This window comes from Clupea harengus, chromosome 8, assembly GCF_900700415.2.
Source record: "Clupea harengus chromosome 8, Ch_v2.0.2, whole genome shotgun sequence".
Lineage (NCBI taxonomy): Eukaryota > Metazoa > Chordata > Actinopteri > Clupeiformes > Clupeidae > Clupea > Clupea harengus.
The window spans coordinates 7,310,309-7,335,418 of record NC_045159.1 but is presented as its reverse complement, the minus strand read 5'-3'; the positions used below and the strand labels follow the sequence as shown (position 1 = coordinate 7,335,418).

Genomic DNA, 25,110 nt, shown 5'->3' with positions numbered 1-25,110 from the left:
ACACACTTACATAATTACAAAAGATTGAAAAAGATTGCACCATACACTATAACCAGTAAAGAAAGTCAGTAATACACCTGGTAAAATGCAGTCAAATATGACTGTAGGCATTTATCTTGTGGTCTCGAAAAGTACTTTTTGTCTCAAAACATTCTTTCCCTTTTATTATCCTTCACATGCATTGGCTTATCTAACCAATTTTCTCTCTCTCTCTCTTGCTCTCTCTCTCTCTCTCTCTCTCTCTCTCTCTCTCTCTCTCTCACCACACATACAGCAACACATACGGTGCCATCAAAAGTCCCAAGGCATACCAGGCATAGTCCAATGGTGTCTCAAACAACCAAGACAATCAATTCTTCACCTATCCTCAAGCTGTAGAATCTTCAGATGAAAAGTGAATGTGATGTAGCGGGGCAAGACGGTGTGAAAAAAAAAATCAATTTTCTCTCATGCACACAGACACACACACACACACACACACACACACACACACACACACACACACACACACACACACACACACACACACACACACACACACACACACACACACACACACACATACACACACAGTCATAATTTCCCCAGCACACAGACATAATCACATGACAGCCATCCATGTCCTCCAGTCCAGCGTCTCCGTATCACAGGATCAGTTGTTATGAAGTTCCTTTCTTGGACTCCCACTCCTGAAGATGAACATATAGTGAACGCCAGTCATGTGAAAAATTATATTTTATATTAGAATCATTTTGATGAAGTTGAATTAAAGACATTAAGGGACATTTATCAAGCACCAAACCTCAGTTCAATTCACAAGACATAGGATATTTTTCTTTACTATTCTGTTTCATTATGTCCTCTTTCCCTTTTAAATATGGCAGGTACATTCTAAAACTGGTGACTTATTAGGACTTACTTTTGCTTTTTGCATAACATTTCCTCGACTTGATTTGTAGATCGAGGGAGGACGCTTTCTCATCTCAGATGCGCTATTCACTGGTACAGATGATTCACTGGACATATTCTCCACATTGTTTTTCTGGGCCTAAATAACACAAAGAAAAAACAACAAAGCGGTCATTCCTTAGAGAGAGTACAACCAATATAGTATTTTCTACAACAATTGCTTTAACATGTGACTTAAGACTGCCAAGCTGCAGATAGATAAAAACCCTCGTAGATCAAACTAGACAGCACTGGCTGATGTACAGTACCTTACAACTGGGCTTGCCCTCAGTAGGTCCTCTTAGGATGCCCCCAGCCAGAGAGTACAACCAATATAGTATTTTCTACAACAATTGCTTTAACATGTGACTTAAGACTGCCAAGCTGCAGATAGATAAAAACCCTTGTAGATCAAACTAGACAGCACTGGCTGATGTACAGTACCTTACAACTGGGCTTGCCCTCAGTAGATCCTCCTAGGATGCCCCCAGCCAGAGATTTCTTCAGGTTCTCCTTTACCACTGTTAATCGCAGCTCCAAGTCCACTCTCTCACTCTCCTTCCCCCTACAGCTTTCCTCCAGCTGGGCCAAACGCTGCTCAAGGACTTTCTGATGCTTAGCTGTGGAAAGAAGCAAATACACACACACACACACACACACACACACGCACACACACACAGACGCTTGTTTATTTTATTTGGAGTGACAAATACCGATTGCAACACAAACACCAACACAACATCAAAATATGAACAAAATGTCCTGTTGAGCAATATAAGTCAACACACACATTGTGCAAATAAACACAAACACACAGACAGATAGAGAGAGGAAGAGACAGAGAGAGAGAGGGAGAGAAAGAGAGAGAGGGAGAGGGGATGAGAGAGGAAGAGAGACAGAGAACCATGTCATAATTATGAAATAAAATGGTTTCATTAGAATTGGTGGTATGGTAAAGCACTACTATCAACAAAGCAGGGCAAATGTTTTCTTCACGTCTTCTATTGTTGCGTCTTCCTTTATCTCTCTAACCTGTTGCAGTTTTCAGTTCCTCTTTGATGTCCCTCTTCTCTTTGCGCAGTGAGACCAGTGCTTTTCTGATCAAGTCTTTCCGTTTCTCAAGCTCCTCCTTTTCATTCAGGTATCGCCTTGCGTCCTCCTCCGCTCTGGTTTTCCCGTACTTCGCATACTGGTTCGCAGCTTGAAATGAGATACAATCATCACACGTCACATTACTTGTCTTTATCCTGCATCATCAACCACAGCTAAAAAACACACTCGATCCCCAAGCCTTCATGCGAGCACTTACCAGATCCGTGACGTTTGACCGTGACCTGGGAATCCGTCCTGGGAGCGTCGTTGCTGGAGAAGGAGGAGTGACGTTTAACCTGGGAGCCCAGTCTGGGTTTGGCCTCCTCCTGCAGCTAAGAAAAGCACAGAATGAGAAGAAGAGGAAAAAAAAGAGTATGGAAGAAGAAGTGGGATGTGGGCAAGACACGAGGGAGGACATATGTAGGGATCATGAGAGAGAGACAGAGTGTGCAGGCGGATAGGGGAGTGGAAAGAAAATAAGAGGTTACAGGGTTATGGAGAGGAGAGGCATTAAGAGTATATGTGCACAGGGTGGAGGCTAAGGCAAGATCACACCCTTGACATGAAGCTTCATTACTTTGGAGAGCACTGGAAGGCCCCTTTCGGAGGTCTTACACTTAAATTCATACAAGTGACTGATGCTCTCTAAACAGTCATACTTAAGAGACTAGTTAAGAGGTCTCCATGCTGCCTACACGGTACAAAAATCGGCATTGTTCAACAATAAGAAGAACTTTAGAGCCCCACCCTGTAGGGCTCTCTCCACTCCTACATACTATCTTAAGGGAGACATTTTTCACAAAGCTCTGCATTTCTTCCTCCATTGGTAGTAAGTGTAATCGCCAACGAGAGAGCGATGAAGTGATGTGATGATACCTTTCATGTTTTGAAAGTGTTTTTAATGGTTTATTTAGAAATGTAGTCTTTGTGGTCCTTCTTTCAACATGGAGCAATAATAGTAAAACTACATGTGGAGAATAATGATCAGTTATCAGTGAGAATTTCAATCATTTTGTCATTGTAAGTGACACTGGAAAATGATGCGTGTCCTGATGTACACTGCTTTCTTTGACTGGAGTGGCTTTATTTATCCGCATGCTTTGGGAGGTGACACCGTGAGGAGTAGTCTATCATTAGCAAGTTTTGTGGCAACTACATTCCCAGCCTGCGCAGCTTTCCAATCACTTCACTGTATCTGCATCTTTCGGGTTGATATTCAGCTTTGAACAAGCAACAAAATAACTCTAAAACTCAACTATGGTTCATCGCATCCTCTCCATGGTGTGCTTTGATTGCATGGAATTGGTGCCTAAACATAGAGAACTACAACTAGTCTCACTAAGTGCATACCGACATTGGACATTGATTGTAACATTGTAACAACATTTTGGGAGTATGAAGACCCAAAGGTGTTTTCGTGCCCTTCAAAATTTAAATAGACAGCGTAAAGATTTCTGAAGCAGGATACTTACTAGCACACTCTCGTATGGCACCTCATCATAGGTTCTTGAGTCAGAAGAAGCACTGCTGGAGGAAGTTGCCCATCTGACAACAAAAAAGAAGAAAGCAACAGGAAATGAATTGTAGTCAAAGTAAATGCAATCATCCATTGTTAGACAAGTTAATGCAGTTAATACAAGAATAGCAACTGTGGGCAAAACAAGCTGATTTGATATTTGGAACAGTAGTTAATTGAAGGCCGTAGCCTTTGTCCATAAATTATATCAACAATAAAACACCTGGGATACTCTTAAAATGTCAAGATAACCCTTGTTGACCCTAAGTTGAGAGCTTTCTGAATGCCCCTGGTGGAGGGTGTCCCAGATAACTAATGCTGTTGTTGTATTCTACCATCCCCATTGACTCACTATCAGATCATTTTGATCTGGGGCACCTTTGAAATTCAGTATTATAAAGGTTGGAACTTTCATTCTTTACAAAGGTGGCCCCACGAAGTCCAAAACAGGAAATGCTGTAACTCTGGACAGAAGAGGTCAATCAACTAACAGTCTGGTTTTTGAACATAGGATACTGTATCTATTTCTTCTTACAAAAAAATCCTCAAAACCCAAGCAGGAAGGGTCAACAATCCAACCTCTGATTTGGTCTGATTCTCAACCAAAACAATACGCTTCTTAAACTTCTTGAACGCTTCTTAGATTTTCAGTGAGGTTTAAATGTGTTGACTGATATGGTAACTCTGGGGCTGATACGTGAGCTTATCTTTGTTTGACTTGGATGTATGCTTAGGATCATTGTCTTGGATGTATGCTTAGGATCATTGTCTTGTTGAAAGGCCTGGTATTTACAAGAGTCAGTGATGCCAAACATTGTCAAGATGGCTTGTTTTCACAGCAGCAAAACACGCCCCAAAAAAGGACAGACCAATATGAAAATATAAATATGCCAATCCTCAAAAACATGCAGTACCTAACACACACTGTGGTTTGCCTACAGGTATTTGTCTTTGATATACTTGAATAACTATGATAGGTTGCAAATGAATGAACCTCTGAAGGTGAAAAATCCTTTTTTCCCCACATCACTACCCACTAACTCACCTGGAAAGTACAGTATATCTGTTTGAAAATGGCCCAAAAACAACAGCCATGTAAATGACAAAAATTATTAAAAAAAATGAAACATCTGACATAACAGGCCTGTACTTCCTGTACCCATAAGAAGTGAACAGCACTCCTAATTTGGGGGCGGGTGAGTAAGTTGCCATGTTTGTTACTCACAGGAAAGAATGTCGAGCAGCATCCTGGATGTTGCTAATGGTTTCCACGTCCACGTAGTCATAGTGCAAAGCCTCTGGGGTGACAGCACCTCCTGTCTCTGCCAACAGCAGACCCAGCCAGCGTCCCAGCTCTTCAGAGCAGCTTGCCTGATACACACACACACACACATATTTAAATATGTATATACATGATGCGTATGTGCTTAATTATGACCTAAAATAATTAAGCGTAATTATGCTCTTAAAACATCCCCTTCATTGTGAGGAAGTCCAGAAATCAACCCAGATCACTTGAACGAATCCACTCACCTCTAAGGCGGCTACTTCAGTTCCTCCTTTGAGAATGCGGAAGGCGAAAGGGTGTTTGGGGCCCAGCCCAGGAACGATGTCGGCCCCCTGGAGGGCGAGCGAGCTGACGTGGGTGTGCAGGTCCCCTCGGTCCTTGTAGAGGAACAGGGTTCCGGCCCTCACACCGCACCAGCGCTCCCTCCAGGTCTGGTTCAGCAGCACATTTAAATTTCCTGAACGCAATAAAAACAGGACGTGAGCATGGGTGGGTGTGTGTGTTTCGACTGAGTGACACTGTGTGGAGCACACACTGGTAGTGGGTGGTGGTGGGGTAAGAAGGCGGAGGGGGTTCCTACCACAGCGTGGGTCGGAGAGGGAGGATGCGTGGGGCTCTCCTGGCAGAGGGGGCTTCTTCTTGGAGAAACTGATGATGCGGTTGATTTTCTTGCCAGCAGCTCTGCTCATGGAGCCGGTCAGCTCTGAGAGAGCGCCCTTCTTTGCCTTCCCTGCTGAAGGGAACAACAGGGGGGGAGGGGGGGGGGTTGTATTAGCAGAGAACTTAACAGTTATGAGGGTGACACAGTTTAGTGCTGATGGAATCTCTTTCACGGTAAGATCTAACACTGGCAAGATGTATTGTCCTCCAGTGATGTCTTTGCTCAAGGGGGTCACTCCATGGGCAGTGTGTGTTTGCGCGTTACACCTGAGAGTACATAAAAGACACAGGAAGAAGGGCTCTAAGCAGATATATCCTTCCTGTCCACATCCTGCCTTTGTCTGGAAATGACATCATGCCACCCCTAAACAACGTGGAAGGCTGCACCTGGCAAGTAGAAAATTCCTGACTTTCTGACTTGAAAGTTTCAGCCTTGAAAGCACACAGCTTTTGTAAAAAAAAAAAGAAAAAAAATCAGACACTCAAAGAGGGAAAACTCTGGATCCTTACCCTGCTCAGAGCTGTCCCGACCATGGCTGGAGGATAATGTGCCGTCTCCATTCGCTATACTGTCAGAGTCTGAGGTATGTTTGTCTGCTAAAAGCATCTATAAGGAAAATAAGCAAAGATGTTAGTTTATGACTTGTGTCAGAAAGATATATTGTGGTTCAGGTTTGTGATATGGGTGACTAGGGTCAGGGGTGAGGGGTTAGGGGTTAGGCGGGTTTCATTGGAGCCATTACACTTACTTTCTCTATATCCATTTTCCTTTGGATCATGGGAGACGGGGAGCCCTCAAGAGTATCAGTGCTAATGGCTTTACTGCTCACTTCCTGGATCACCTGATCAAACATAAATTGATACCCTTAACACAATAATCAATAATCAATCAATAATCAATAATCCAAAGTCCCTCTGTCCCAACACCCCATCATGCTTTGAAATATTCTCTATGATGCAGAGTAGAAACACAAAAATGTATAACTGAAAATGTAATTCATTCAGTCCTAACTCTGTTATCGTAATCTGTGTGTACATTATAAGTTGATAATAATAATAATCATAATAATAATAATAATAATAATAATAATAATGCATTTCATTCAAAAGTTGGCTTGGCTAGGCTACCTTGAGCCACCTCTCAGCCTGCTCCTTGTTCTGGACTGCTAGGATAAGGGCCTCAGCCCCTGGTAGTGAAAAGCGAAGCTCGTGTTTTTTGCGGCGTCCATCTTTCGGGACATAAATGACCTGACACAGATTCAGAGGCAGGTCGAACTGTGGGGTGCAATCTTTGGGGCTTTTGAAACACTGTGAAGAAGAAAAAAAATCCATTATTACTTCCATACAGTTTTTTGAAAGAAGAACGCATGAAGAGTACCAATACTTAAAAACTGCTTTATGATATAAAATCACCAGGGCAACAGAGCAACTCCCTCGTTTGCCTTACCTGCAGTCTATTGTCACGGATGACGCTCAACTGCTTTGTCCACTGGCCAAAGCGCTTTTTCCGCAGCAGGAAGTCTGCGATGTGGCAGTCCTTCACTGGACCCACCGGGCTCTCCTCCGACGGCCACTGCCGCGCCCGCCCCTTGGCCTCCTCATCCTCCTCATCATAGGACTCATAGGAGCTGCTCAGTGCATCTGAATCATTATCTTAAGAACATGTAATGAACGTTACAATCTCTTGCAGGTCAACGCCAATGGCAGAACAAGGTGGCATGGTGCAACTGTTCACTCACAGGAGTTCTTGCGCGGGCCGTTCATGTGAGTGGTTGGGTAGTTGTCGTCAGCATCCTCGTAATATATATCCTCAATGGAATTTGGTGGGCTGGAGTTTCCTGGTCAAAAGCAGACATACAATGTGAGCACTTCACTTTCAATTGAGGTATGACTGGAGCACAGGTGATCATTGTTAGAAGACAAGAAATGCAAGTCAAAATCAAAAAAGTTCCCAAATAAGACCAGCTGTAGGCTAGATGTTGCTCATAGATAAGTCTTCACATGGTATTAAAAATGACTTTTTTCACATAATGCAGCACTTATCTTATATCACAGTCAGTGCTTACGTCCAGACACTAACACAATATTTTAAAACGTTTGTTATCAGAAAACTATGTTAAGGTATAGCTAAGAGTGGTCCAGAGCAACCTTATAAAACTATCTCTAAGCAAAGACCTACTTATTTAAGGACGTTCTGTGAAACCCTTTGAAACGTTAAGGAACAGCTTAATTTATGAATGACATAGCGTTAAGAAACTTACCCCTGATTCTTTAAAAAATGGCTATCACTATCCAGCTCCTACTTATATTTTTTCATGGTTGACAATTCCCATTTGTGACACTGATTTTGATGCTGACTAGGGGCCTGAAATAACATGCACACATGACAGGGATAGAGGGAGGGAACACGTAGGGAGGGATGCTCACTTTGAGTGGTGATGTACTGGGGAGACTTTCCAGGATCCAGGGGTACCGCCTCCTCATAGTAGTCTTCAGGGATAGGGGTGGTTGGGAGCGGAGGTGGGGTGTCTGTTGGACTCTTGAGTTGAAAGACAGAGAAAGTAACTCAAGAGAGCTAAGGACAAAAACATCATTACACACATTATAGCCTGTAAAAGGATTTTTCCACAGAATAAATGACACTATTTGGGTTGGTGCTGATAGCATCCTTGGCAAACTGAGCTTAGATGTGAAATATCATAACCGAAGTCAGCAACCGCATTTAGGGAGCTGCTTGTGATAAATTGATGTTTGAATAATCATCAAGAATGGCAATAGATACTCTTGAAGGGGGCTATTTCTCACAGATTTGGAGGGGGGGTCCTTGGAGGAGGTATCTTCCGCTTGATCCTTTAATTCCTCGGGAGATTCTCTCAAATCCTGCAGGTCACAGTCTGGTGATAAGAGCATATGAGGTCACTCACAGTTCACTACATTAGGAGAAAACTGATAGCACTTGGCCTTTTACTAGGCAGTCACTGATTTCAAAAGTTATACAATTAAGTAGTAGAGGTGGACTAAAGGTAACAGTATAAGTTATAAATATGACAAAAAGGGAGATGAAATGTCTTAAATATAAAAAAACTTACCAAACTCCTCAAACAAGGATTCAACAAAACTGGTACCATTTCCATACAAGGAGGTGTTCATGTATATAAAGTCCGTTCCATTCCCTACAGAAGAGAAGAGACAAACTCTCTTTTTATTACAAAACCAATGCTAAAGTACTAATTTGCTATCATATGAGTAGGCCGCTGGTTTGTATGTGTTCTAAACAAAAAGGAGACTGATTTACTACTAAACAACGTGCAACATGTAAACTGTGATATCTCAAGGGGTTTAGGGATCCCAGGAGCCAAAAGTCCAGCTGTCTGTCTGTCTGTCTGTCTGTCTGTGGGACTGACCCGGGGGCTGCAGCTGCTTCAGCAGGTTCCTGACCACAGTCATCTTCTCCGCAGTGGCTGAGCTCACACTCTCGTGGTCCAGCAGCTTCAGCAGGACGTTCAGCTCCGTCACAAAGTGCTCCATCGCTGAGGCACACAAAGGTCAAGGGTCAACAACAACAACCACCGCAAATTCAAAAACAACGACCACGTCTCAATACCACAGCTACTCACAGAAGCATGGCTCTAATCAGCGCTGAAGGGAAACAGTCAAGTCAAACATTTATAAAGTGCATTTAAAAAACATCAGGCAGATGTCACCGCCCAAACATGCCACATCTGTCTGTTTCCAATAAGATTATATTTAGAGTATCACAGAGTACTACTTAAAGCTTGTAAGCAGCACTGTAGAGTAGGGATCCTGAGAAGTGAAAAACAGACTAGCGTTGGTGTTGACATGTTGCAGTTGCACTGGGGTGACACTACCATGGCTAAGAGGGAGAGCCTTCAGCTGTTGCATTTAATGTTTGACATCTGGATAAATTGGCAGACTGTGGGGAGAAACCTGGCCAAAATATCTAATGGGAGGTCCTGATGGCTTAATGCAATGAACAGGCAGCGATAGGGGCATGACCTGAATTGATTTCATATGATAGTCTCTAATGAAAAACCCTGCAATGTAGAGCTATGCATAGGCAACAATGGCTGTACTGTTGTTTCAACAAAAACAGGATGGAAAAAAAAAACCTTCTTAAGAATACATTTTTGGATTTAAATTCCATTGTAAAATGCCAAGGAGTCCCAAGTAAGTTTCATTAAGGAAGCATTTTTTTTTACAAAGTTGTACGTCAAGTTTTTGCACTTTTTTGTCATGTTTTAGTGTATAAAGTCATGTAATCTAAAATAGATAGATTTGCCATGGGATAGCTACTTCATTATTTAATAGCTTCCTCAGTAAATGTTTATTCAATTAATAAAAATACCAGGAATGGAGGAAACAGAAATACAAAATAAAAGATAAATAACCTTTAATTTTATATTGAGATATAGAATCCTGCACTGCATGTTAAAGGATGCCATGGGTTCTGGATTACACTATGCAAACAAATTAATGCTACTGTCAGACTTTAACAACATGCTGGTACTCATCAGTGAGACCGAAATGTATGGGAACAAGTGTCAACCATGACACCCAAATACACAAAATGAGTTACAGTCGCAAAAGTAACTACAATAATCCCACGGCATCACTGAAATACATCAACCTGTGCATCAATACATCAACGTCAACCTGTGCGACGCCAAACTCTATGGTGGCCCGCAGGCGCGCCGTCAGCACTGATACAGTTCACACTGCCACATGTTTCTGAAGTATTTGTAAGGATAGGCGCGCTCTACTTCCAAAATAAAGGCGAGTGAAAAAGACTGTTAACTTAAAGTCTCAAGCTTGTCTCATCGCTTATTTATTTTGACCAGTTTATCCACAGACGCGTTTCGGCCTAAGCCATCACGATCACGATCACGATGGCTTAGGCCGAAACGCGTCTGTGGATAAACTGGTCAAAATAAATAAGCAATGAGACATGTTTCTGAAGGCCTCTTCACGTGCTGCTCTTGCTTACAGGTTACGTTCTGGCTCAGGACTCTCTTATTTGTTGGCGAGACGTTCCCACAGAACTGGGAAGACAGGATCTCCGACTCTGGCCTGCACTGTGAAGGGGAACTAACAAACTGGATTCTAGAATCTGTTGATGCCTCACACCGCACCCAAAGTCCTGGGAATAACGCTGAGAAAACATGCACACACATGTACACACACACACACACACAGACACGCACGCACGGACGCGCGCGCACGCACACACACACGCACACACACAGACACACAGTTCAGTCACTGCTTGGGTAGAATTCCCAAGGCTATCCACCTCGCAGTCCGATAGGCTGGCTGCTCTGGGGTCGGCTGTTGCTCTTAATTACTGCAGTATGTGTCTGTATCTTTTGGTTGGGACACTGTTGATTTTATCTTTCAACACCAGAACAAAACGCCCACAGGTTACCATGCTTTATAGTTCTTCAAAACCAGACCCCCACCACTCCAAAAACAAAGATTGCCCACTTCAAAGGGGAACCCTGGACTTCTATGTGAGCAGACTGATCTCCCCTTTGCATGAGAAGACTTCAAACAAGTACAGGGGTAAGTCTTCACATCACCCCAAACCCCCTTTAGTATCTGTCATCTCAATGTGAGGTCTGCATGGTCAGTAGTTCTCAGACAACATATTAGCCAGATTCCTCATTCCATATATGCAATGTGTAACAATGGGTTTAAACTGAGATAAATCATGCAATAAAAAATAAGATATGATATGAGCTAAATTGTATTTGAGATATAAACTGACATTAACTTGTGCTATCAACATGCAGTGTAAGACGTAAAATAATTATGCATACTCAACTTGCAATCATTTACAAATAGCTAAATGTAAACAAAGCAATTAACTGATAACGGAATGAGATGTTTCACACAGTCTCTAGTACCCACTACCACAAAAAAATCATCTATTCGTACAATAACAGTACAAAGTTTATATGATCGAGCCTTCATGTTGAAGGGTATTATACCACTTTAAAATGAAATGTATAAGCAAGCTCTTTACAGATTTATCTTGCAAGTATTGTACATGATAAATGTGATTCCTATATGTTTTGAATGTCCTTTCCATATTGGAATAAAAGTGGGTAGAAAACAACTGATTCCTGGTTGATTAGTGCAAGTAATCAAGACAGAATTGTATTGCCAAACAGACAAAAACAAGCAAGCAATTCCACTCTTACCAGCTTGAGAGGATGAGGAAGAGGAGAGGACAACCATTTTCCAACCTACGACTGAAGAATAAATGATGTGGCAACCCCCCTCGTAAGATATAGAGTAACACCCCCCTTCAATGTAATTCTTCCACACAGGTCTGCACAGGTTGGCATGGCCGTCTCATCACATTTGTGACTAGTTACTCCCTCACTCGGGCAGTGATATAAAGTGGGTTGTGCCGGCTGTGTTTACTATCTTCAGTCTCTCTCTCTCTCTCTCTCTCTCTCTCTCTCTCGCTCTCACTCCTCCCTCCTCTGCTCCATACTCACTGTGTATGTAGGTGGATGTGTATATAGTGGCTTCAAAGCGTAATTGCAGTCTAAAGAAATAACATTTTTGGCTTCCTGTCAAAATAATGAAATAGTGCCACACACGGTGCAAAGCGAAGGCATGATATGGGCTAAATTATATGATGTCACTGCGAGATTCCATCTGAGAGTTGGGTTTGACTTGTTCCCCCTGCAGTCCGGGATGACCAGCGTACTGCCAGAAACTCTTAGCTTGAGTATTCTTTAGTGCACACTAAAAATGATGATCTGTGGAAAAGCCTATCAATACATTTTTTAAAAGAGACCATTGTCAATACAAAGGTGCCATTACTGATCCTCTGTGCCCCTTATTCCCAGTTTCTCTATCACAAACAATGCCTCAGCGTAATGACAGAAACCTAATTTCTTGTCACCAGCAAGTAGTTTGAAATTCATCTCATATCACCAAATACAAATACACTTAAGAGTTCTTCCATACACCGGGCTTCCTTTACCAGTGAAGGTGTGCTTGTGTGTGTGTGTGTGTGTGTGTGTGTGTGTGCTTGTGTGTGTGTGTGTGTGTGTGTGTGTGTGTGTGTGTGTGTGTGTGTGTGTGTGTGTGTGTGTGTGTGTGTGTGTGTGTGTGTGTGTGAGTGTGTGTGTGTGTGTGTGTGTGTGTGTGTGTGTGTGTGTGTGTGTGTGCGTGTGTGTGCGTGTGTGCGTGCGTGTGTGTGTGAATGAGGCAGCCCAAGAGGAAGGGTAGAGAGCTGAAGTCTAGAGTAGGATGTGTCTGTTATTGTGGATGCAGTTGCAGGTCTCCTGAGAGCTATTGTCTGTGAGTGAACTCTTTGGCTCTGCACAGGGAGTGTCCCTCTCCATTTCCGAGTTTTCCGAGTGCTCCCGTTCCCACACAGAGCACTCCACCCGGCGCCCACTCAAAGGCCCACTCCACTCAAGAAACTGGGTCAAGTTTCACGAGTAAAAGACGGAGGTCCACTCCTGCACGTGTCGGTGCCTCACTCCTGTTTGGGTTCTGGTTCCTGTTTGGGTTCTGGGTTCTGGTTCCTGTTTGGGTTCTGGGTTCTGGTACCTTTCTGTTGCCTTTTCACACATCACCACCCAACACTGAGGACGGGGCTACTAATCCACTGTCACTCTCACACAAAGTTGTGAATACTTATGGTGACCTCTGCGACACTGAAAGCTTAAACTGAATTTCATGAATCTGACTGCATCAGTTTGCACAACCAGTCTGTAGCTTTTTAATAAACTCTCTGATAAAATGGAGACAAACACACACAAAATTCACAATAGTTGCTATATTAGGCTCATTACTCATTTATACATACAGTAACCGTTAAGAGACACATCCATGTACAGACTGAGAGGTAGCTGGCTTATTATAAAATGCAAAGAATCCAACAGAGGCCTAAGTCAAGGTTGGCTGATCCCTTCTCTGTCTGGGCCAGATGATGAAAATGTCAAAATGGCTCGGTGATGACACAGCTGATACAAGCCTGAAGGGAATACGCAGTAAAGCTAACCTACAGAGTAACCATGATGGGGGGAGTAGGAGACTCATCCATCTGGTGAAGACTTGAAATAGGACAAAGGAGTAATGAGGCAGAGATGTTGTGTGTAGGCGTAAACGAGTCCAGAGCCTGATCAGGGTGTTGGTCAGGTCTGCTGCTGCTCGTCACACGGGAGAAATCAAGAGTACATAAATAACCTGGGATGGGTTTCCAAAGAGCTTTGCAGTGCAACAACCACCAGTATCTTTATGAATACTCCTCCATTAGTTATATCTGTATCTTTATGAATACTCCTCAATTAGTTACATCTGTTGCCTCGCTGATGGCCTAATTTGTATATAGTGGAAGGGTGCAATGTGACTCAATGTGTAGAAGCCCAAAATGCAATGTGAACAAAAAGCATGGACTGACTGAATGGAACCCAAACTCATTTCCCTTTGCAATTTCTTAATGCGTTTATCTGTATTTCACATATATTCCAGTTGTATATTTCTTTCATATTTTAGACAGAACAATTCGTTATATGACTCGGGGACTACTATACAGAGGGCATGAGTGATATCTTGATTGGTTTAAAAAGCATTAAGCACCTCCTCTAAATTTCACATTTTTCATTAATGAAAAAGAGGTTCACTTAAAACCATGCATAACATTCAGATGTTTTCCACATTTTCTCAAGCTCTCATTCAAAAGCCCCATTCATTTAGGCTGTTATTCACCTCAACAATGTGCTATTGTAAAGACTTGGTCCAAATTTAGAGGATGACATCGTTCTTGAAGAAAGAGGGACAATACAACTTGACAAATGACGAAATGCCCTCACAAGAAACTGTGAGATACACTCTCAGATACACACGCACATACACACACACACACACACACACACACACACACACACACACACACACACACACACACACACAATTACACAACCCCTGATATGGGCAAGGGATTGGAGTGCAGCTGTGCAGTCCATGGCATTGGCATTGTGGGTAAAAGGATATGTCCTGCAGCTGTGGTTTCCTGTCTGGGCTGACGACAGCAGTTTCTATCAAGCCTGTCCTTCTGCTTCCTAACCCTCCCTCCCGCTGGACTCCAAATACAAATATGCAGATATGGCCAAACAATATCAACACAGCCTCACAAAACACACTCACTTCTGGTCACCTATATCTATATACATATGAGCAAAAAAAATCTTCCACACAGACCCAGTAACTTCCCAGATTCCCAATTCCCCAATCCTTCTCCATAAAGTAACATCTGCATCTGCTCCGTAGAGTTTTTTATTTCTAGTTCCATTTCCACTCTCACCAGTCAGAACGCTGGGGTTCTGTTTCGGCATCTACTGCTGCTTAGATATGATACCGGTATGTCCTTCCTGGATACAAACCCACAGACACTCCCTGCCGAAGCGCATCAGCTGTTCAGCGAGGTGCCATTCTACGGTTGGATATCACGAGTGCTTAGGCTGCTCACCATGCACATACTGGGGTGGATCACAGAGAAGGCCTTTGTGCGCTCCAGTCAAGGTCAAACGGGGGACATGTGCACCGGGGAGGGGACGGCATAATTTAATGTGGACAATTTAGGTGGTTGACGGCGCGCCGGGTAGTGTCAATTACAGAGAAGCGTCATGCTGCGGCACTGGGTGGGCAGGGGATTTTGTGGAGGGTTTTTGGGTGGATGGCAAAACACGGACATCAAGAGGAGCTGAGGATCCCAGAAAACGTTCACACGGCATCAGCTGCAAGAAAGCCCCAGAGCTGTGGGATGGCACTGATGCCACGGTCATAGACGAAACATACCAGAGTAACTTCCTACAGAGAGTGCTCCAGCTGGGGAAGACAAGGGCCCGGCCTCTGAGAGAGAGGCTCCTAGTGTCAAACCTGCCCACGTTTGGCATCATAGCCTTTGACACGAGTCTGTGGAGTAGGACACAATACAACCCAGCTATTTCAGTGCCTTTTTTCGACTACTCCCCCAGTCGTTTCTTCCCTGCTGTTTATTTAGAGGAATGCAACAACCACATGTCACGCATCAACAGGATGTTAAAAGACAATGCAAGCCTCTGGTAATGAGCTGTTATCAGTACACATCTGTGATATAAAAAGAACTTTATTCTTGACCCAGGCTCAAGTCATTCTCTTCTGCAGGTCCTAAGAAGGAGGGGATGTCTTGGTCATGCTGTCTGTCCACCACGCAAAGCTTGAGTCTAAAAGAAATGCTGTCTCAGAGAGTACGTCCCTCTCTCTCTCTCTGCCTCTCTCCTCTGTGAGGACTGCTCTGTTTCGTTCTGGGCTGCAGTCATGAGATCCCAGTCAGGCAGTCATGGGAATTATATTTGTACATTTGAACAACCTAGACACAACCTGGACCAGTGCTTTCCAAGGGGCCCTTTAAGAGAGAGACAAACATTAACTAATCCTTCAACTTTCACAGGAATGCAGGAGTCAATGATTAACCTGTGGTGGCACCAGCAGGAGTTAGAGCAACGAGCCACTGTCCAGCTGGAGTCTACCTTCAAGCCTTCAGAAGTCTTTATCTAGCCAGTTCTCAGTCATGCATGCAGTCCGTCATAATGGCCACAGATGGGAGTTGGACAAGACTTTGAAAGTCAAACGAGACCGGGGGAACACTTGACCCTCTCTTGGGAGAAGCTGTGCGAGCTGGTCAGTTGTGTGCCGCCTGTGCCCCCCCGTGACCTTTGGTCGTTGACTTCCGCTCTCCAGCAGCATGAGTTAGGGAGGGGAGCCCCACACCGAGACAAAACCCCCGTTTCAGCTCTCGACAGAGGGGCTCATATCTGTGGCCTCACCCTGCCCCTTGGTTTCTCTGAAGAGAGACATGCACAAGAGATTGTCTTGATGGGCTAGGCCTTTCCCACTGTCTTTCCCCCTTGGAGGAGAAATTCCAGTGAGACACTATCACGTCTGTGTGTCCTCCCAGCAGCCATTGCATGCAGCAGAAGAGTAGCGTCTTTGTCTGGCCGGGCTGAAAGTATTTATAGAAGTGTGCCGCTGTGTGTGCACCCAGAGCCGAGGGAGAGGCCTAATCCAAACATCCAACGCTCAACATATAAGAGAAAGATGTGTCAGGGCAGGGGATTATAAACAAGCCCGAGACTGCTGTGTCACCCATGCCTTTATAGGAGCTTGAAGGTGTCTTCAGGACTATCAGCGGTGGAAAGAAAAATTCCATCTCAACTTGACAGACCTCCTCACCAAACAGGCTTCAGGCCTCAACCCCCATGACTGCTGACCACTAATTAAGATCTCTGCAGACATATATCATTCTGTGCGAGAGACGGGGCTTTCATCAGGCCATGTTCGGTCATACTTGGCAAGACAGGACAGAAGACAGTCGCTGCCAATGACTGTGAGCATTGTGTATAATTGTAGATTGAGCAACGTGTGATATATGGCACTTCAGACACCGCAGAGAGACTCAAACAACAGATATAAACAAGCACACAGACACTGCTTCCTGTAGAACGGTTCTTGTTCTCTAATTCACGGTGACGGATGATCTAAACACTATCTTTAGTGTGATGCATGATACGGCACAAAGGGGAAAAGTTTCCCAAAGGTCTGCCATTGTACTTTGCTGCTGATGAGTGAAATTTAAAAAAATAGTCTATTGGAACAATCTAAAATATAATGCCAAAGGAGGTTTATATATTTCTATAATAATTATATTATTTATTTAAGGAGGATATTTCTCATTTAATAAGTCCATGTTCTTTGATATAGGACAGCATAATGTGAATTGCAGCAGTAGACTACATAAATGCTTTTGCTACTCAGCATCAACTAGAGATGTTTGAGTTCATCACGGAGCAGAATTTGATACGAGTTGAATTCAGGTCATGTCTGCCGTCTGACACAGCTGAAATACTTGTGGAAGGAGAAACTAAAGGGACAACCAAAAAGCATGTCAGTAACGCGGTCACGGTCTTCAAGCTTCTCTGCTAGTGCCCCCAACATCTCTTCCCCACAGGTGTAGCTGGCTTAGAGCCCAAAGTGAAATGCATGCAAGAAATGCATGTTTCACTGAAAACTCTCTCTCTCTCTCTCTCTCTCTCTTTCTCTCGCTCTCGTTCAAACACACAACAACAAAGTGATTATTAATGTCTCACATAAACATAGTCTGCTTCAGTGCTTCTATAGTGCTATTCCTAGCTTAAGTAAGTACAGAGTAACATCAGAGGAACTATTACACTGGTTATATTGGTGGATTAGATATTGTATGCAGTGTTGCCATGTAAGTATACATTATGCTGTGTTGCCATGTAGTACACATTATGCTGTGTTGCCATGTAGTATACATTATGCTGTGTTGCCATGTAGTACACATTATGCTGTGTTGCCATGTAGTACACATGATGCTGTGTTGCCATGTAGTATACATTATGCTGTGTTGCCATGTAGTATACATTATGCAGTGTTCCAGGTAACTCAGAAACTCAGGGCATGGAGGTTAGACTTGGTGGGACAAAAGAACAGTCTAACCTTGGAACCTAACTAACCAGGAAAAACCTTGGGACGTGTCACAGTGACTAAAAACAGCAACATCTCTCTAAGATGGGCTGTTTTTTCCTGGCAACCCGAGAAACAAAACACAGTCATACACGTTAACTACTGCGGATATCCCGGACGAGGCGCAAGGAAGTTTTCACTAAAGTCGTAAATAGCATCCTCATCAGACTGACCTTCAGCCTGACAGAGCAGGAGAGTAGAGGAAAGGGTAGAGATAGACAGACAAGAGAAATGGGGAAAGGAAAGGGACATTGTGATAGAAGAGTGGGAACTAGGAGAGAAAGACAGTGAGCGAGAGAGGAGGTGATTATAGATTAGAGGTGAAGAGCTGGCGATGAGCTGGTGTGAAGGAAGAGCAGAGCCTAACGGAGAGATCTCCTCCTTTGCATGCACAAGTCAAAAGTCTGAGGGACTAAGGGACTTCAGAAACATCTATTTGGTGACAAACAGACATTCTTGACCATCCTTACATGAGTGGAAATATCAGCTTTCTGTGTTCCAAAACCTCTCATGCTTAACATTTACATTGATTGAATGGGGGAAAATGTTTCATGAATTTCTAATATGTCTGACACAACTTTGTTTGGGGCATGGATAGTTCTAGATGAAAATGCAGCATCATTATGTCAAACAATATTGATGAATCTTAAAGGTAGAGTTCTCGTGATATGTTGTTGATATTTGAGCTCAACAGCCAATCGCACTACACTGCTCTCTTTTGTGCTCCTGAAGATGTCGATTGACTGGAATAGTGTATGGCTCGGTCCGAGCCACTATGTTTGTTCCCTCTTTATAGAACCAGGACTGCACACGAACACCAAACACGGACAGCTAAAGGTCCACAAGGAGCAATTTGCTGAATTATATAATTAACTGATTCACTGATTGACACATAGGAGTGAGCACAGTTTGCAAGCACCTGCTGTATTCAGCGAACACAGTTACAGGTTATCTACTAGAGGAGAGGGAAGTCACTGCTTGAGTTTCTTGTGTGCAAAATATTTGTTCTCATTTTATGAATCCAGAACCCGGCATACAGAAGGTGTTTCTACATGCCTGTGCCTCATTTCTACTCTCGTGGTTAGATCTCACTTTATGCAAACAGGGCTTGATGTAAACCACAAACCAGGCATTCACCTTTTCTGAACAAGTCTGTACAGCAGAGAAATGTGTTCGTGCAGGACTGACGCTCCATGTGTCACTGTGTTTCCTTGTTGCTATATGACCCACATTCCAACTATACTCACACTGAAGAGCAAGTACTAAAACAAACTGTCAAACAGCGTCTTGCATAGCAGAATCAAATCCTTCACTAACAGGCTTATCTAATATTTAACAAGTAGAATATGCACTGAGAAGAGAAATAGCCTCATGTGTAACCCACCCTGTGTGCAGTCTATCTGTTAGTTTAAGCTACTTATTCTTATAGCAGATCTAGTTCAGTCTTTGTGAGACGGGGTAATGTAACTCTTAGCCTAATACCTTTATACACGCACAGCTGAGATGACGGAATGATACTAGTCTACTATCCTCCGTGCAGTTGGCACTCCGATTGAGCATCTATTGCATCACCCGTAACACGTTGGATCTGTCGCTGATAAAGTTGCAACGGCGAAGGTTATACGAATATATGAATCACACTTCAGAGATAACTAAGCATTGCCACAGGATATAGACTGACACAGTAGTGACACGGGCTTATTACTTCTGCACTTCTGAAAAGTATCCACTCAGCCCCATTTACATTTGATTACAACGACCCCGAATTGTAAGACATACAGATTCGAAAGGAAACTTACAGCTGGCATCAGTGGTGTCCATCTCAGGCGTGTCCAATTTTCCTTTTAATGAGTGGATATTATCCTAGATAAGATTCCTTTTCAGGACGTTGCCCTGCGAATAGCGTAAGTGACTTACATCAAAACTCTGAGAGAGAATGGGGCGGTACCATCCCGTTGCATGCTCTCTGGGTCCTTGTGCCAGCCCTTCCGAACCAATTTGTTTAAAATACAAATACAGGAGTGGACATGTAGTAACTGAATAAAGTGTTTGTTATATATATTTATTATAAATTCATTTTTCATATCTCAGAGAGACGGGTCTTCAAAGCCTTGGCCTTTGAGGGCATATATCATAGCCTAACCCCTACATTCCTACATTCATTCACAATATATGCAAACGAATTCATCTCGATTTGCATTCAGTAAGCCTCAATATTATAACTGATGACGTAATCATGTTAGCACTTGCATGTAACAGTCAATCCTCTTATCAATGTGTGTGTTCATTCACTGACTAAACACCAAACATACAATAAAACACCACAGAATACCAATAAATAACAATAAACCAATAAAAAACATCTCCACACAGGAATTATTTTTAGACATGAAAACACATTTTATTTAAATAAAATATATACATGTACACAATTTGTTCTGATGTCTTACCGATTTTAAATTAACTATTAGCTGATTGTTGTACAGTTACAAAATGAAACCAGTTTAAAAATGTTCTAACAGTTGTTTTGTGTTCATGGCATCTCTCCTCAACAATGCTATCACCTACAAAAGGTGTGAGCAATTTCACTGCAAGTTTTAGTGCTGTGGGGGCGCCTTGTGAATGAAATACAATGATTTACCATAAAAAAACAAACAAACATGGCAGTTAGTAATCATACTGTAGATGATAGAAATCCTGAACAGCTTTAAGCCTTTTCTGTTTGTTATATAAAGACAATAAAGACTTTACCATATCCGAAAACTTGGCTAATGTGCAATGTGATTACTTGAAAACAAACAAAGAAAAAATCCATTATTATTGCACAGACAAAATTCAAAATTGACATTGAATTTGCTCTGCACCCTAAATGACATTGCTCGAAGTGTATGCTTGGCAAAATGATACTTATTCCACAACGTCCCATTGCAACCACACTGACACAACCCCTGTAAAGGAAAGAGATCTGCACTAAGCCTGTCCCTATATTCTACATTTCATTAACCAAAGATAGACTAGATAGACTTTCTCAGGGTATAATCTACGTCTGTAGCACCGAACACTACAGTGTCATTTCAGGCATTTAGTCAGTTGTTCATTCACTGTGCTGAAAAATGCACCAGTGTTCAGCACAACTAAAATGACTTGGTTTTACATACTGTTCATCTCACATACTAGTTACTCTTTTTGAACAATTTAGGTTTTTATGTGTTTTCCACAAACCTCCAAAACATTTCACTCCATTCAGTCTCAATGCAATAATCCCACAGAATTCACTCCATTCAGTCTCAATGAAATAATCCCACAGATTTCACTCAAACCTCACAACTCCCATCCTGTACTTTTCTAGTTTCATCTCAGTTTCAGAATTCGGTCTGCTCAAAGCCATTACAAGCTAAGCCAATCAGTTGTTTTTCACTGAAAGATACAAAAAGAGAAGAGAAACATAATTTCAAATTACAGATCAATTTAGCCAGTTTCTCGAAATGCTACAAATAATAGTGCCAAGCAGAGCACACATTTATACCTATGGCAGTTTTTTTTAAATGAAACTTGCAATTTTACTCTTGTAAATAATTAAGACAACTTGTGTACTCCATATGAGTTGTTCTCTTTTGCAATTAGGAGGATATTAAAATTATTATCCATACCTGTCCACTGCTTAATTTCTCTTCCAAAAAGGATAAGTAGTTACCATTATTTCAACCTTTCTGAAATGTAAAATGTATCATTCCTTTTGTTCCATTTTATTTGTTTATGCAGTTATGTCAAAAACACATTCTTTGGATCCATATGTGTCAGTGAGTTGACTAACTCAAATTGTATACATTAAGTTTAGGGCTTGGACAAACAAAGAATAAGTAAACAGAAAATAACATTTTAATATGTTTGATTTACCAGTACTTTGGTTTGCAATTGAACAAAAAAAAAAATCACTCCTTTTTCAAACACAGTAAATGTATCAATCAATCCATTCATTAAGTTCAAACTAAACTCTTGTAAGTGAAATATAGCATCATAGAACACTCTCTCCTGTGTTAACCTGTCGTGTCACACAGTGCTGATGGACTGTCTCATTGCTCCATCCCTCATCTCCAAGCAGTCTCAATCACACTGAAGTTGTTCAGCTGATATAAACATTCTGATTCCACAGCTGCTGGTGTTCTTAGCTAACACTCAGTGATAATTTTAAGGCAACTTTCAATCACTCTTAACTTGCAACTGAGCTTGCTGTGTAGTGTGGGGTGATACACACACACACACACACGCATGCACACACGCGCACACAACCACACACACACACACACACACACGTGCACACAACCACACAGACACACACACACACACAAAACATCCAGAAATACTGAAAGCATCTGTGGCCTCTTCAGTGAATTCTATAGTCTCTAAGTCTATCCATCTTAGTGCATGTGGCTCAAAAGGAGCAAGCAGCAGCTCAACCACCCCCCTCTCCCCCAACTCCCTGCGCTTCCCTAAGTGTCTCAGAACCTCCTCTGGGGGTCTATAGTGCCATGGGCCGTGTCTGTGTCAAGCAGTCAAACTCTGATGCTGGTACTGAGTACTGGTACCGAGAGGGGTTTGGTGTGGCAAGGCCCATTTTGACGGTCCTTCCCTCAACCGTGTCCAGAGCGAGACTGAGGAGTGCGAGCGTAAGCTCTCAGAACAGACGCACGTGTTTCTTCAGCTCATTTTTTTTCCACAGTGCCAGTCGATCAAAGTCCGCCACTGACATCCCGAACACTTGGTAGAACTCCTCGGGAGACAGATGGCGCTGTGAATGAGAGGGTCCACACATGATGGGTTGAGCAGAGGTGGAAAATTCCACAGTCAGATAGTACTGCAAGGTCTTCAGGCATCAGATGGTGTGAACTGTTTGTTCACCTTGTGGTAATAAGTAAAGTGAGATGACACTCACACACACACACACACACACACACACACACACACAAACACACACACACACACACACACACACACACACACAACCATTTAAGAAAACTGTCAGTCAGGTCTTATCCCATCGGTCTTATGCCATCACTAACCCTACTTCCCAGTGCAGACTCACCTCTAACATTGTCCTGTCTACATCACTGGGCAGCTGGTTGCGCCCCCTCATGGTCACTATGAGAGTTTCATACGGATATATCTGCAGGAAGTGAGAGAGAAGGAGATTTGAATGAAGCGGACCTACGTACTTATACGAATATATATCTGAAGGAAACAAGGGAGAAGTATACGGGAATGAAAGTGCTTAAGGGAGAATTAATTTGATTTTGTCAATGGAAATAAAACAGGACGATGATACACAGGAGTGAACAAACCACAGAAGAGCCATTCCCCTCAAGCCCCGGGTCACCTACTATGGTAATGTGACCTTTCATTCACGGAGTGTCTGCCAAGGGTGATAGTCAAAGGCATACCATGACACTCACTGACCCATCAGGAAGTTGCCCCTGTCTGAGTCACCTGGGTTCTTTTGAACCATATCCTAAAGCACCTCGGAGCGAGAGTGCGCTGGAAGTCCAACCGCACCCACCCACAGCCTGTGGTTCTTATCTCAGAGAGCTGAGAGCGCCTCGCTTCCTGTGGGCCTGACAGTAGGAAGTGTCCCCTGACACGAAGCGCACTGTCAGCAGATGAGACTTCCTCAGCGCAACACAGTGTCACACACATAGGCTGTCACTTCCTCAGGCGTACACTTGGCGTGCACTGATAAACATTACAGTTGTGTTGCTGAAATGGCAATGTGAAGAAATGTGGATGCCACCTGAAGGCTTTGGGCGTTGGACTGCATTGGCATTTACCTTGTAGTCTGAAAAGAAAAAGGAAAAGAGAGATAATTAATTTTCTGGGACATTAGGCTTGAAGGGTCAGATGTGACAACACAGAAATGTTAATATTGAGATCAAAAAGAGCCCAAGCTAACAAGGTTGGCCTATTCACTTGTACAGCCCACCTAAAACTTCACAAAAGCTCCAATCACCTTCGGTGTTTTGTGTTTGTGGCTACACTTTTCCTAATCGCCCCACCTTCCTAAAGCTGTGGGAACATTTGAATACTTAGATAAAACTGTGAATGTGTTATGTGATAAACTGTAACTGGCAGAGGCCCTCACCCTTTACCTTTAGCTATGAGATTTATTTACTTCTATTATGAGACTGTGTATGCTTACATGCAACAGGAAGTGCGATTTCTGCAAGACTAGCTTGCTGAAAGTGTTGCCTAGCAATAGGGATGGGAATCGAGAACCGGTTCTTGTTAAGAACCGGTTCCCAGTGGACCGATTCCTTGGAATCGTTAGCCAAAATCCTTTTTGATTCCGCTATCAATACTTAAAAAAAATAAATAAATGAATAAATATAAATTTTTCACTAAAGATGCCTTAAAAAATTATTCATTTTTAGAATTTTTTTTTTTTTGATTCCGGTATCGATGTTAGTGCAGTTTAGGTATGTCACGCGCACGCAGCTTTGTTTTGTTTTAGACTGCAGCCAACATGGCGTCTAGGCAGAGGCGTTGAAAAGTGTGGTTATATTTCACGCAAAAAGACGACCACTGGGCCACTTGCAGTGCTTGCAAAACGTCTCTTTCGTCAAAGGGGGGGGGGACGACGACGACACACTACCATTACTCCGAAACATTTGTCCATACTGCGTGCAATAACTTTGCAGGAATGTCACGTTTTTTAGCGCTATGGAGTGAAGATAACGTTAATATTGAAGGTAAACTCTAACAGTCTATTGTGTTAGTGCCATTTGTTTCATTGTGTAAACCAGCTTTCACTTTTTGTTTATGTCAGTTTTATTTTTAGTTCAAGGTGAATCAAACTCTGGTATATCAAGGACACCTAAACTGCCACAAATTAGACCAGGGAGGGATCCCTATTTGATAAGACTATTTTCCAGGCTCCCCCATCTGATGAGATTTTTGAGTTTAGATGTTTTATTACAAAAAATGTATGAAACCCATTACCAAATCAGTCATACATTCTGTTACTTATGGTTGGAATTATAGT

General features: G+C 42.7%; 2 protein-coding genes across 12 annotated transcripts in view; both read right to left on the bottom strand.

The window, feature by feature from the left end:
* Window positions 1-528: 528 nt before the first annotated feature.
* afap1l1b (actin filament associated protein 1-like 1b) lies at window positions 529-20,321 on the bottom strand. Of its 3 annotated transcripts, none has more exons than XM_012835731.3 (19): window positions 19,877-20,321; window positions 8,909-9,034; window positions 8,594-8,677; window positions 8,310-8,398; window positions 7,932-8,043; window positions 7,244-7,342; window positions 6,952-7,157; window positions 6,633-6,812; window positions 6,254-6,346; window positions 6,015-6,111; window positions 5,425-5,577; window positions 5,090-5,301; window positions 4,782-4,927; window positions 3,513-3,585; window positions 2,258-2,372; window positions 1,981-2,148; window positions 1,393-1,568; window positions 920-1,048; window positions 529-689 (listed from the first exon to the last, which is right to left on the bottom strand). In XM_012835731.3, the coding sequence occupies exons 1-19, from the start codon at window positions 19,896-19,898 to the stop codon at window positions 660-662; spliced, it is 2,310 nt and encodes a 769-aa protein (XP_012691185.2). In that variant the 5' UTR covers window positions 19,899-20,321; the 3' UTR covers window positions 529-659. The 3 variants fall into 3 exon arrangements, with proteins under 3 accessions (XP_012691185.2, XP_012691184.2, XP_031427528.1); XM_012835730.3 differs by lacking the exon at window positions 19,877-20,321 and adding an exon at window positions 11,726-11,943; XM_031571668.2 differs by lacking the exon at window positions 19,877-20,321 and adding an exon at window positions 11,726-11,943 and having other exon boundaries at window positions 5,425-5,574.
* Window positions 20,322-20,453: 132 nt separating this feature from the next.
* Window positions 20,454-25,110, bottom strand: part of LOC105907393 (actin-binding LIM protein 3) — a 70,022-nt gene continuing 65,365 nt past the window's right edge. For 8 of the 9 annotated variants that reach the window (XM_031571676.2, XM_031571670.2, XM_031571669.2 and 5 more), the window contains 3 exons: window positions 23,900-23,907; window positions 23,161-23,241; window positions 20,454-22,866 (listed from right to left, as the gene is read on the bottom strand). In XM_031571676.2, the coding sequence (XP_031427536.1) occupies window positions 22,753-22,866; window positions 23,161-23,241; window positions 23,900-23,907 (203 nt within the window). In that variant the 3' untranslated portion in view covers window positions 20,454-22,752. Of the gene's footprint in view, window positions 22,867-22,888; window positions 22,977-23,160; window positions 23,242-23,899; window positions 23,908-25,110 lie in introns of those variants that run through there. The other variant, XM_031571673.2, reaches the window with a different exon arrangement.

Bases quoted from the DNA above. Each gene is read 5' to 3' on its own strand.
- afap1l1b (XM_012835730.3), bottom strand. From the start codon at position 11,762: ATGGTTGTCCTCTCCTCTTCCTCATCCTCTCAAGCTG. The intron at 8,678-8,908 runs GTCAGTCCCACA...TCTCTTCTGTAG, and splicing joins GAAGCAGCTGCAGCCCCCGG to GGAATGGAACGGACTTTATA. The intron at 6,813-6,951 runs GTAAGGCAAACG...TCTTCTTCACAG, and splicing joins TCCGTGACAATAGACTGCAG to TGTTTCAAAAGCCCCAAAGA.